The sequence below is a fragment of the Phalangium opilio genome, unplaced genomic scaffold, assembly GCF_054372755.1.
Source record: "Phalangium opilio isolate 3A_F unplaced genomic scaffold, DU_Popi_V2 ptg000037l_1, whole genome shotgun sequence".
Classification (NCBI taxonomy): Eukaryota; Metazoa; Arthropoda; class Arachnida; order Opiliones; family Phalangiidae; genus Phalangium; species Phalangium opilio.
In genome coordinates this window covers 1,306,683-1,320,421 of record NW_028324160.1, presented here as the reverse complement: position 1 = coordinate 1,320,421, position 13,739 = coordinate 1,306,683, and the positions used below count along the sequence as shown (strand labels likewise).

General features: G+C 38.2%; 1 protein-coding gene across 1 annotated transcript; it reads left to right on the top strand.

Annotated features, from left to right (window-relative positions):
* The first annotated feature begins 1,209 nt into the window (after positions 1-1,209).
* On the top strand, positions 1,210-10,307 carry LOC149682872 (cytochrome P450 3A25-like). Its single transcript, XM_089871184.1, has 13 exons — positions 1,210-1,283; positions 1,335-1,386; positions 2,318-2,443; positions 3,250-3,369; positions 4,155-4,311; positions 4,370-4,485; positions 4,564-4,683; positions 4,936-5,083; positions 6,842-7,002; positions 8,418-8,506; positions 8,574-8,717; positions 8,790-8,955; positions 10,251-10,307. Exons 1-13 carry the CDS (start codon positions 1,210-1,212, stop codon positions 10,305-10,307), a joined length of 1,530 nt encoding a protein of 509 aa, XP_089727310.1.
* The last annotated feature ends 3,432 nt before the right edge of the window (positions 10,308-13,739 follow it).

The following is a 13,739-nucleotide window of genomic DNA, read 5'->3' as shown; positions in this document are numbered from 1 at the left end:
TGAGCAAGGGTGTGGTTTTTTTTTTTGAAACCCATACAAAAAGTTCAACTTAACTTTACACTACGAGAAATGAGATGCTATACCTTTTTAGCCCTTGCCAGTGCTGTAAATTAAGGTTGTCAAGTAAGTGTACCCCCTTGGTCGCAAAAATATTATTGACCTCGTAATGTTAAGCTCCATAGAGATTATCATTATGTTTCTCGTAACCATAGCCGATCGACGCGTACTTCTTAATCTTAACGATAGGAGAAGAAGCCAAAAATAGCTTTCTGCTCCGATTTGACAACTGCGTATGCCTTTAAAATTCGCGTTTCGACAATCTGAAATCTTTATTTTCTTTCTTATGGTAATTCTAAATTAAAGGGGCTAATTACGATCAAACAATAGATGTGATTCTACATGTTAAACGAAGAACCTGAACTAGGTTCCTTGACAAAAGGTTTAAAAAGGGGAGGGGGCTGGGTGATGAATATTTTCTATGGATTATACCAGAAGTTAATGACTTCTTACCCTGGGTAGTATTGGACACTAGGACTTTATATAGTATCCATCCCTGCTAGTCAAAATTGCCCATGGCAATCGTAAAAGAGGGTCAAAAGTTTCCTCCCCACTAGGAAAACTATCTAATCTACTGAAAAAAATCCCACGCCGAGAGGCTGTGGCACTCAAACTGTGGGGCGTGTTCAAAACTTCTTCAGCGCCAATCGTTGAAAAGCCGTCTGGCTAGAACTCTATGAAAATCCATTACAATCCGTGGACCTAGGACCCCACACTAGTTTGACCGGAATTTCTAGCAAACTCTATTAACAGCTGTTCTTGTCACCGTTTCTGATTCGTTACCTCAAACCACAGGACACACCTTAAAGTTTCGTTACTTGCCCGCTGCTGGCGCGCAAATCAGCCTGCCAGCACAAAATGAGAGAAGCACCGTAGGTGGCGCGGTGATCGGACCTAATAAGAAGTTGGCTAACAGACAGGGTTCCGGATATGGTTAGAGTCCAATACTTCCCAGGATAAGAAGTCATAAACTTCTGATTATACGAAGCAACAAGCGGTGGATTAACGAATAGTGGGTCAACCAAATGCATAGCTATACCTCTAACGATAAACAAACCGGTACGGTTTCGATCGGTTTGATCAACTATTCAGCTGTGAAGGCAAAGTAATTTTAAAACATTTGGTCCAGATATTACTCGAGTGTCGACGGAAATGGCAGTTTATGAACCGTTGGAAATTACCGGAACATTATTAGCATTTATTTTCTCGTTTCTTGGAGCTTATTGGTAAGACATACTTACGCTATAATATGTTCTTCATTTCAACGCCAAAAAAAGGTACAGATTAAAGTCTTCCGAAAAATATGTTCAACAGGATGATACGACCGAAGTATTGAGGGCAATTTTGAGTTGAAAATGTTCTATGGTATTTTGCACTAAGGACCTAGTTTTCAAGTTATGATTCAAAAGGACCCCTAGCAAAATTAGAATTGTCTTTCAGTCATCAATTAAACATTTTAACCATAACTTGTTCAGTGTGTTACTTATGGAAAAGTTTCATAAAACATTTTGGCCTCAAAATCGCCCATTGAACACACTCCATTTAATTTATCTCTGTGATTGTATTTATTGCTAAGAAAATTAGCTTTTTGAAGCAAATCTAATCCTGTTTCGCGGTGAATTGAACTATCGGCCAAACCAGAGATAGAAGTGGGAATGTGGAACAGAGTAATATGGGCGCGCGTCAAAGTCCCGGACCCCCTTCCACGGGACGGAGGAGTATGAAAGAAGAAGCGGGTCATAGCGACAGAGTTAAAAAGGAATTACGTATTTTTCGCCGTCCCCATCAGCAACGTCATCAAAACGTAGTTTAAGTGAGCCAATAAGATAGTTTAAAAGTTTCGTTACGTGTTGGAGGGAGGGGTTCTATACTGGGCTATGAGTCTGACTGCAGTAAATATTTACCGTTCTCCATTCCTACTTCTAAAATTAAATCTATCCCTGGTCAAACTAAAGTGTAATATTTTTTTGCTATATAAACAATTGTTAGGATATACTTTAAAAACCACAACTATTGGGTTGGAAAACCTATAGCAAAAGATTCTCCAATTCCAATTTTGGGAACCGCCTATGGAATTTTGAAAGGAAAGGTTCGTTTATGTAATTTTATAATACCTGATAATACGTATATCGTCTCTGCATGCAAAATAACATTTTTAATTGAAACATTAATGATTCAGCTAGACCATGAAATTGATCAAGAACTATACGATAAATATGGTCGCTTATTTGGGTATAATTTTGATTATACATATTTTAAGTCCATTTTCCAAGCTGTTTTCCTTTGCAGCACATATTCTGGAACGTCACCAATAATCTACGTTGGTGATCCAGAATTGGTAAAATTGATTCTCGTGAAAGATTTTTCAAGCTTCTCATCTCGAAGAGTATGTTATTATATTCTTTAGAAGCATTCTATAGGCTGACTTATAGCACTTGGGTATTAAACTTAATTCATATCCAGCTGATTCTGTCTGCACTCATTAATATTCGCTAAAGCTATGGCACTTTTATGATGACGTCACGGAGAGGTATTACAATGGACGTGTTTGTGTGTGCGTGTGTGTCAAACACCGCGTTCGCAGTTGTCAAATCGAAGCAAACGCGTTCGCAGAAAGCCATTTTTGGCTTCTACTCCCATCGTTAGGTTTAAAAGTACGCGGCGATCGGCTAGGGTTACGAGAAACGTCTGGCCTCCAAATGGCAGAGCTTCTAACAATGGTTCACGTAATTGCGGGTTTTCTTATCATTTATTGAGAACCAATCGCCTTATACCCTAAATTTCCAAAAATTGTTGAAAAGGCATACGCTTGAATTCAAATGTCAGCAATATCTATGTTTAAAATGGTTTTAGGAATAGTTTCTCAAAAAGAATTAACTAAAATCAAGCTAAATTAATGACGATTTAAAATAATTAATATCAATTACATTCATTTAAGTATTTAAGAGAAACCTTTTAATTGAGTCTCGACTCGGAGAGGTTTATTTTGATTTCCCAATTTGATTGTCATACAAAAAGTCTCTATGTTTCACCCTTGACTAACATTCGTGTAAAGTCTTGTTGGATGTAGTCAATAATATTATGCCAAGGGCCCAGGGCTTTATTTTGCCGAACGTGCTCGCGATAACCTGTTTTAGAAATCCTAAAAATAGAATCCAAATAAATCTCACACGATACTAATTTTGATCTTAGATTTTTAAATCAAATGATCCCTATGTGGACAAAATGCTTTCTGCACTAGAAGGTGGCGAGAAGTGGAGAAATATACGTAACACAATCACAAAGGCATTTACGTCTGGCAGATTAAAAAAGGTAACTTCAAAAATCAAAGAAATATTAATGCTATAATATCAGGAAATATAAGTTAAAGACCATAACAAAACCAATCCATCAAAAATCGTTTTAATGCCTAGATGATGCCACTCATATGCGACTGCGCAAAGTTATCGGTCGAAAATTTCGAAAAATATTCTAGAAATGGAGAACCAGTTGACTGCAGTCGGTAAATTGTAAAACGTCCACCAATGAATATAATCGAAAGTGGATGAGAGGAAAAGTATGAAAATGGCCAAAAGTCGCGAGTCATCAGAGTTTCGCCGTAGTTGACCGTTTTATTGGCGTAGCTATACCGGGCCTGTTCACTCCCTTAAAATAGGTCTTGTGTTAATTCGCGGTTACACGGTTACCATCGTCTGCTATTTTGTATGCTATAACTTCCTCGATTTGTGTTTGTAGTTTGGACAGAGTAGCTGGTAATGTTTTAAAAGGTATTTGAAGGTATAATATGGATTTTAGTAAGGTTATCGAAGCAATAGAAGAGCACATAAAACTAGATACGTTTAAAACAAATCTCGGTAATTTAGCTATTGCGCGAGCAGCTTGCATCGTGATTCGCGTGATCGAGTGGGTTATGGTTAAACCAAGGAGCATAAATGTCTGAACTACTTTCAGTCGCGAGTTTGCATGTCCATCAGTCACTAGTAAACAAAATAGTTATTGGCAAAACTTTGATGTCCGCGTTTTTTAACACAGGCTCTATGGCCATTGTCATACTTTCCCTCTCATCCACATTTGATATAATCAATTTTAATCTCCAGCTTTGTCTCAGAATATATGGAAGTTACGCTTTGGATGTTATCGCTAACGTGGCATTCGGGACCAAACTTGACTCTTATAATGATCCAGACAACCAATTCGTTCAACACGCGAAGACCGTGTTCTCCACGAAGCTCAGCTGGAAAATTATTATAACTTGTAAATTAGACTTTCTCATAAACAAGTACGAAAAGAATCTAAGATTTATTTCGTTCAGTGGTTGCACCTAAACTTACCCGCAAGATTGGCATAAGTATCGTTCGTCGAGAAACTATGGATTTCTTCAGAGACTTGACACTTGAAATTGTAAGGAGAAGAGAAGAAAACAACGAGGTATTTGTAAACCATTATCAGAAATAACTACAAGTGCAAAAGTAAAGTAAACGCTGCAGTGACTTCCGCAAATAACAGGTTTACCCATACACCCTCTTACATAACATTTACGACGGTGAACACGCCTCCATTTACGACGGTAAACACGCCTCCATTTACGACTGTAAACACGCGTTCAATTACAACGGTAAAAATGAAGTAATTTACCGTTTTATTTGGTAAATTACCGACTCACATTTCTAATTCTAGATTATAGTTATGTGTGTAGGCTCTAGGTTGCAACTTCCAGAACTAGAATCTATAGCGGAAAGAATGAGTAGATTCCTTGAAGTTATAAAATTAGCTTGTCCTATTACTTAAGAGATAACAATTAAACGCAAATTGCGCATCTTCTCAACCAACGGTTCAATTAGTGGCATAATTGTAACCAATATCTTACCTTCTCTAAAGGTTCGACATGATTTCCTACAAATTATGATGGACAGTCTAAAGGAGAAAAATGATTTCACGAAGAAATGCGAAAATGACAATTATGAGGAGACTAAAAACGATCACGAGGAATCCAGTGTTAACAGTATCTATGACATCAAGAGAAAACGTAATAAATCGCAGTTCAGTGGTGTCGCTAGGCCTTTTTTGGGGTTATGGCCCCCCTAAAAATTAAAATTTAGCCCCGTCAAAATAATCCGTAAACCCTACAAAAATTGCTTATAGCTCCCCAAAATTCTATAGCAATATATAAAATATTATATTGATTGATTCGTTAAGATTCATATAAAACAGCATAATTTTGAAGAAAATACAAATAAGAGAACGAAAAAGCAATAAATAGAGAAGACCATTAAACAGACGGAGACATGTTAAATGTTTCACATTAATTCTCTCGAAGGGAGTCCCAGTAATGGTGACTAAACCAGAAGTTGATGACTTCTTATCCTGGGAAGTATTGGACACTAAGGCATTATATAGTATCCATCCTTGCAAGTCAAAATTGCCTATGGCAATAGTAAAAGAGGGTCGAAAGTTTCCTCCCAACTAGGAAAACTATCTAATCTACTGATAAAAATCCCACGCCGAGAGGCTGTGGCACTCGAACTGTGGGGCGTGTTCAAAACTTCTTCAGCACCAATCGTTGAAAAGCCGTCTGGCTAGAACTCTATGAAAATCCATTACAATCCGTGGGCCTAGGACCCCATACTAGTTTGACGGGAATTTCTAGCAGTCTATTAAAACATCTGTTCTTGTCACCGTTTCTGATTCGTTACCTCAAACCACAGGACACACCTTAAAGTTTCGTTTCTTGCCCGCTGCTGGCGCGCAAATCAGCCTGCCAGTACAAAATAAGAGAAGCGCCGTTGGTGGCGCGGTGATCGGACCTAAAAAGAAGTTGGCTAACAGAGATGGTTCCGGATATGGTTAGAGTCCAATACTTCCCAGGATAAAAAGTCATAAACTTCTGACTAAACGCAAGCCAAAACTAAAACCAGAAGTTTATGATTTCTTATCCTGTGAAGTATTGGACTCTAACCATATCCGGAACCATCACTGTTAGCCAACTTCTTATTAGGTCCGATCACCGCGCCACCAACGGCGCTTCTCTTATTTTGTACTGGCAGGCTGATTTGCGCGCCAGCAGCGGGCAAGAAACGAAACTTTAAGGTGTGTCCTGTGGTTTGAGGTAACGAATCAGAAACGGTGACAAGAACAGATGTTTTAATAGACTGCTAGAAATTCCCGTCAAACTAGTATGGGGTCCTAGGCCCACGGATTGTAATGGATTTTCATAGAGTTCTAGCCAGACGGCTTTTCAACGATTGGTGCTGAAGAAGTTTTGAACACGCCCCACAGTTCGAGTGCCACAGCCTCTCGGCGTGGGATTTTTATCAGTAGATTAGATAGTTTTCCTAGTGGGGAGGAAACTTTCGACCCTCTTTTACGATTGCCATAGGCAATTTTGACTAGCAGGGATGGATACTATATAAAGCCTTAGTGTCCAATACTTCCCAGGATAAGAAGTCATTAACTTCTGCTAAAACTAAAGTTAAGACGAGTGAAATTCCTTCATTCACAATTGTCTCATAGTCTATAAATGAAAGTTTGTATATCTTTAGAATATGAATAATTTCACGTTGACACAAATTTTCGGAGAGTTATGAAGGTATATTCCAATGAACCAATTATGAAAAAATTTAGTTATTTATTTCTTATAATAGCTATCAAATAGTTTGCCCAGATTAGCTCCCCCCCCCTACCAAAATGAAAAGAAAATTTCAAACCCTAGCGACGCTAGTGACGCACTTAATAAAAGGCGCAATGAAATTAGTCTAATTTGATTTTGTAATCGATTTCAAAATAGCTCTGACTACGGATGAATTTCTTGCGCAAACAATAATGTTCCTTGTCGGCGCTTCTGACACCACATCTACGGCCTTAACCTCGACCACATACTTCCTTGCCACTTACCTGGACTGTCAAAAGAAAGCCTTGGAAGAAGTTGATAGAATATGGAAAAATAGGGTTAGTTAAACCAGGAATGTATGGAGGGGCTGGAAATGGCTAAGGTGGCTCTCGTTGTACCCTTGATGGTGGAACATAAGGCGAGTCCTTTTTTTTCAGAAGTGTAGCTCCTCCCCTTACGTCTGTTTAGCTGTCTACCGAAGGCGAAAAATGTCATGACTCGTTAAAAGGCATGGCAGAAGTGACCTTTTAGATATTTTAAAGTTAAATGCGCTGATTCGCCGCCGTTCGCGTTCATATTCGATTCTCTCAGCCTAGGCAGAGGAGGGTGCAGAATTATAGAGTGCTGTCAGTTGTGATGTCAGAGCCAAGGTTAAACGTCACGAGTCTGCCTTTAGCAATGGGCGGCCATGACAGTTACCGTTTTTTCTTTATGGGAAAACAGCATGGGTGACGTCACACCGGCGCTTCTGACAGCACTCTATAGCAAACAAGTTTTTTGGCAGCCAATGAATGAATGGAAATAATTTAAGGGGTAAATACGATTTTTACGTCAGGCTATGACGTCAATGGCGTAAATTAAGCCACGCCAGTTCTTTCCAAGATCATTTCACGCCGATTAGGATTTGACCTTAGCCATTCCAACCCCTCCATACATTCCTGGTTAAACCTAATACCATTCTATAAATCATGGATGAAAATTAAAATCAGCTCAATTTGAGTCAATCATATTTAAATAATTTAAGTTTATCATTAGGCAATAACCACCAAACCGCTCGAAATCACCCCGCGATCAAGTGCCAAATGAAAAATTAAAAGCAATTTTTTAAACCGAATCGAATATAGTATATCTGCAAATCTGTAACAAACGAATGTTACTGCTTTTCAAAATAATCTAATTCGAGTACTCGGTTTTACCAGACGGATATTCGTTTCAAAACGATTAATCGATTTCTAAATACACGAAGCCGTCTAAAAGTATTGTAGTTCCCGCATAGAATGGAATTTTCGGTGGTCTTTGGATTCCACGCTAACACTGGTGGCGTGTGAGATAAACAAAACACCGCAAACTGCGCAATTCCGTTGAAATTCCAAAAAAATGTCATGTGATCATAGTTCTTCCCCTTTTCAATCGAATTCTCCTTTTTATATTCGAATTTAACTCCTTTGAAACGATTACTTGGTATAAAATGCTATTAGTATTTAAATCGGTTATTCGAATTTCTTTTCGAATAATCGTTTTGTAAATCGAATACACGATTTTTTCCAATTTGCAAATTCGATTCGTTGAAAAAATCTTGAAAAAGAACCGACATACAATATGTCTACCGCCAAGACTACCCAGTCTCTGCTTAGAGATAACTTCCTCTCAGAAGTTCAGAACTACTATATTTCCATTGCATATCATTTGTGTAATGCAAATTTTGTAGCAAACCAATTTGTAAAAAGTGTTACATTATAAACTAATATTTTAGAAGACTATTGATTTCGATAGTCTTTCTGAGGCAAAATATATCGGAGCTTCAATTGATGAAGCGCTTAGACTCGTTCCCCCAAGTCCAAGGTATGCTTTCCTTTACCGCACGTTAGACGATTATTTTTAAAAATTATGAAATTTCATTACTTTTTAGGATTACACGAACTTGCGGCAAGGAATATAAGCTTGGTAACACCGGTTTAACTATCCCAGTCGGAATGGTCGTTGAGATTCCAAGCTTGGCTATGCATCGCGATCCGGAATTTTTTCCTGAACCAGATAAATTTATACCAGAAAGGTAATAACATACTTAATCCAATCCTTAGGCACTTTTAACTTAATACAGATTTTATAACCTTTCTTATCATAGATTTTTGGGTGAAGGAAAAACTACTATCTCCAACTCGTACACATATCTTCCGTTCGGAGCGGGTCCAAGGAATTGCTTAGCCATGAGATTGGCTCTTTTGGAAGTGAAATTATGTTTACTTTACGTCTTGAAACATTTTGAACTCTTGCCATCCGAAAAAACTAAAGTGAGTTAATACATAACACAATTAATAACGTAATAACAGTGAGTATGACACACAATTAAATACTTTCATAGAGGTGTGTTTCCGAGTATATTATAACTTCCGCCAAAAACGCATTAGTTAAAAACCCTGGTTCATGAGGCAGAGACAGAAGTTTATGACTTCTTATCCTGGGAGGTATATCCGGAACCATCTCTGTTAGCCAACTTCTTATTAGGTCCGATCACCGCGCCACCTACGGCGTTTCCCTCATTTTGAGCTGGCAGGCTGGTTTGCGGGCCAGAAGCGGGCAAGTAACGATACTTTAAGGTGTGTCCTGTGGTTTGAAGTAACGAATCAGAAACGGTGACAAGAACAGCTGTTAATAGAGTTTGCTAGAAATTGCGGTCAAACTAGTGTGGGGTCCTAGGCCCACGGATTGTAATGGATTTTCATAGAGTTCTAGCCAGACGGCTTTTCAACGATTGGCACTGAAGAAGTTTTGAACACGCCCCACAGTTTGAGTGCCACAGCCTCTCGGCGTGGGATTTTTTCAGTAGATTAGATAGTTTTCCTAGTGGGGAGGAAACTTTCGACCCTCTTTTACGATTGCCATAGGTAATTTTGACTAGCAGGGATGGATACTATATAAAGCCTTAGTGTCCAATACTTCCCAGGATAAGAAGTCATTAACTTCTGGCAGAGACAATAATGGTAAACGCTAAGCAGTAACACATTATTTTAGAGTCGCACTCCCTTGTTCATCCAGGTTACACGAGAAAGTATAACGATTTCTTTCGTACTTTAAATCTTACTTCGGCTCATGGCTAGTCTATCGTTATAAAGGTTATACCCGGGCGGCTCACTTAACTTTCACTATTGGGGTTAGTGAGATAAATATTAAAATATGGTCAAAGTTGTCTAGGGGATTGTTTTAAATAGGAATAATAATAATAATTTTAGGGAAACGTATTTGGAGTTTGCCAATAAAACATATTTAATTAACACTAAATAAAATAATAGCATGCACACTGAATTAAAACTGGTAATAAAAAAAAATAGCATGCACAATAATAATAAGGCCTGTTTACTAAATACGATATCGTATCTCAACACGGAAGGTGTTTAAAAATTATAATAAACCACATAAGGGTTTTAACTAACAATTATAAAAATATAATTCACCACATAAGGGTGTTAACATTAAGAAAGCTATTAAATAGCTTTTGATCTCGTTAACCACAAAAGGGTTTAGAGTTCTCAACAAATGTTTCATAAGGACGTTTAGTAAATGTTTTTGTACTTAACATGTTTTTAAGCGGGAACATCCTTATCTCCACGGTGCGGTACGATGCGGCGCAAGGACGAGCGATTAACGCGTGGCGCGGACGAACTAGGGCGAGGGCCCAACCAATTTAAAGTTCATTGCCCGATTCTTTATGCCTCAAGAGAGACCGTAATTAACTTGTTAGGTTTAACGTTAACGCGCGCGTAAGACGGGCGCGGTTTGCTCATAGCGTCGGGCAGGAACATTTGCGGCAAGGGTTCGGACAGCGGTCAGCTTCGGGCCTTCGTCTACGGCATGGAACTGGTCTCCGGTATAAGCGTCCTCGGTCGTGGAGAGTGAACGAGTTTTAAGATAAGGTCCATTGTTCACTCTGGGCTTATATAGGTTTTTGGTGGTCAAGGGTTTCTTTCGTGGAGCCAATCATCGACGATCTTTCTGCGGTAAACGTCTCTACTCGAGTTCCGTTTTAGTTTGATGACGCACTTGTTGCAGGTGTTTGAAAAACACGAACGCGTCCTCTTATACCGTGACCCAAGAGGTCAGAGTTTTTGTTCATGGTCCGAGGTAGTAGAAACTAGTTTCTCTCGTCCATGTTACAATGATATACTACTAATACTAACAATACACTAAAAATATCCTAAACTACAAATAATTCTTTTGAAAACACTTTTGGCAAACTCCATTCTTTAGGTAAAGGGTTAAAAATATATGTACAAGAAAAGGGACTCTCACGAACCCCCAGAGAGAATTGTAAGCCGTTCAGGTGCGCATAGAGACCATGGCCATTGGCCTTCTATTTGCTAGGGAATTCCCCATTGAACCGAGGTTCGCGACCAGCGCTGACCCCAACTCAAGGAGGATTTTTGAAAGTTTAAAGGGAATATAACAAATTTATTAATTTTATCAAATTTGGCGTTACAAATTCCCTATCTACAGCTAGTTTAGATATGAATATGGTTGCAATGATATGTATTAATTTTTTATACGCCCATTCCGACGTATCCCTTTAACATTCGCATTTCGACAAAGGGAAGTGCTTTACTTATCTTTATCTTCTTTCTTATGGTAATGCCAAATTATAGGCGCTAATTACGATAATTTGTTACAGATACCGATGGAATTTCAGAGATCAGGTTTGCTGCAACCAAAAGATGTGATTCTACAAGTTAAACGAAGAACCTGAACAAGGTTCCTTGACACCAGGGTTAAAAGGGGAGGGGGCCGATTTTCTTAATAACCCATCCCACCGGATTTTATTGCTTTATTTTTAATATTATTATTATTATCATGAGCATTTGCTTAATGAATTTTACTGTCCTATATTCTAGCCCTTAAAGCTAGGTTCCCACTTGACCGAAAATAACGACCGAAAAATTTAGCGTTGCGTCAAAAAAATGACTTTTACGCAGGCCTTCGACGGCAAGATTTTTGCTCGGTTCACACATACGACCGAATTCCGACAGAAAAGGAAGGTCACGTGGCACGAGTTGGAATTGCGACTCGGAGCCACAAGAACTTAAGCCTTGGCCTTCGAGTTTTTCATGATAGTATTTTAATTAGGGAGCTTATTTCTACCAAAATACAGGTCAGAGAGATTCAAACTCAAACGTTTATAACGTGCAAACACAATAATTGGCGACTCGCAATCAAATCCGGTTATAGAGTTCAAACTTAAAAGTTCATAACATGCAAATTTGGCAATGGTGACTGGCGAGTCAAAAAAAACCTCCCTCATTATGACGTCAATAAAAGCGTCATCCCGAAACGAATTTTGATTGGTTATCAAAATAATTTTACGTCGGCCTCTGCTTAAAAAATAGAACACCGATTCTGTCCGACCGAAAGCTGTTTCGGTCGCGTTCTGCGGTAGATGTTTTACCGCAGAGGTACTTGCGCAGTGTTCCCGTCGTGTTTTCGGTCAAGTGGGAACTAAACACGACGGGAACACTGCGCAAGTACCTCTGCGGTAAAACATCTACCGCAGAACGCGACCGAAACAGCTTTCGGTCGGACAGAATCGGTGTTCTATTTTTTAAGCAGAGGCCGACGTAAAATTATTTTGATAACCAATCAAAATTCGTTTCGGGATGACGCTTTTATTGACGTCATAATGAGGGAGGTTTTTTTTGACTCGCCAGTCACCATTGCCAAATTTGCATGTTATGAACTTTTAAGTTTGAACTCTATAACCGGATTTGATTGCGAGTCGCCAATTATTGTGTTTGCACGTTATAAACGTTTGAGTTTGAATCTCTCTGACCTGTATTTTGGTAGAAATAAGCTCCCTAATTAAAATACTATCATGAAAAACTCGAAGGCCAAGGCTTAAGTTCTTGTGGCTCCGAGTCGCAATTCCAACTCGTGCCACGTGACCTTCCTTTTCTGTCGGAATTCGGTCGTATGTGTGAACCGAGCAAAAATCTTGCCGTCGAAGGCCTGCGTAAAAGTCATTTTTTTGACGCAACGCTAAATTTTTCGGTCGTTATTTTCGGTCAAGTGGGAACCTAGCTTAATACGCTTCTTTAATATGGCTTATTTATTTATTTGCCTGAAATCGCTTAAATTTGAAAGGCAATGTGATGTAAACTTCTTCTACTGCATAGTGGTGAAAGATTTTTGTGTAAAGATCTGAGTATATGAATCATTACAATCAAAAACAATTAAAACTACTTTAATTCACACAGTAATATCTTTCGAAGAGAAATGAAACTTGTCGTCTTTCGTTAAAATTTTAAAAAGTTTTCAGTTCACTTTTATAATGCCAAAGTTTTTATTGTGGAATTTAAGTAGTTTTAATTGTTTTTCTTTGAAATTTTACACACAAATGCTACCTATGAATCAGAAATTCTGGTAGATGGTTTCAGTTTTTATTTTTGAAGTTTGCATTGCTACTCCTAGAAATATTTTGTATAGATTTTGAACAGAACAAGCAAAACGTTGGTTAAAGTTATATCGATATTGCAGGGAAGAACTAAAATACTGGTTATTTGAAATTGAATTTCAAAAGTCCCTGACTAATTAAAATTAGTCATAAATATGATTCATAGAAATTAAATATTACTATATACTACTTTTTAAGTTCAAGATATAAAAATCTTGAACAGATATTGATTAAAAATCATTTTGCTATTTAATTTAATCGAAATTGACGATTTTAGGGATAGGGTGTAAAACCAGTAGGTTATTGAACTCGAACCCTGCTTGAATTTATCAGATTTATAATCAGCAATTTACTTTATGTATAATAATATCAGCACACTACACACACATATAAAATCTGATTATCTCCCAGTTCTCAGAATTTCATCCGTTATTTCAGGGATAGATTTGATTTTAGAAGTAGGAATGGAGAACAGTTAGCATATACTTCAGTCCGACTCATAGCGCAGTATAGAGCCCCTCCCTCGAACACGTAACGATAAGTTTAAATTATCTTATTTGCCCACTTAAACCACGTTTTGGTGACATTGCTGAAGGGGGAGGAGAAAAATACGCAATTCCTTTTTACCTCTGTCGCTAT

Coding starts and splice junctions, on each gene's coding strand:
- LOC149682872 (XM_089871184.1), top strand. CDS start 1,210: ATGGCAGTTTATGAACCGTTGGAAATTACCGGAACATTATTAGCATTT. Junction 7,003..8,417: donor ATAGAATATGGAAAAATAGG/GTTAGTTAAACC, acceptor CTAATATTTTAG/AAGACTATTGATTTCGATAG. Junction 8,956..10,250: donor TGCCATCCGAAAAAACTAAA/GTGAGTTAATAC, acceptor CATGTTTTTAAG/CGGGAACATCCTTATCTCCA.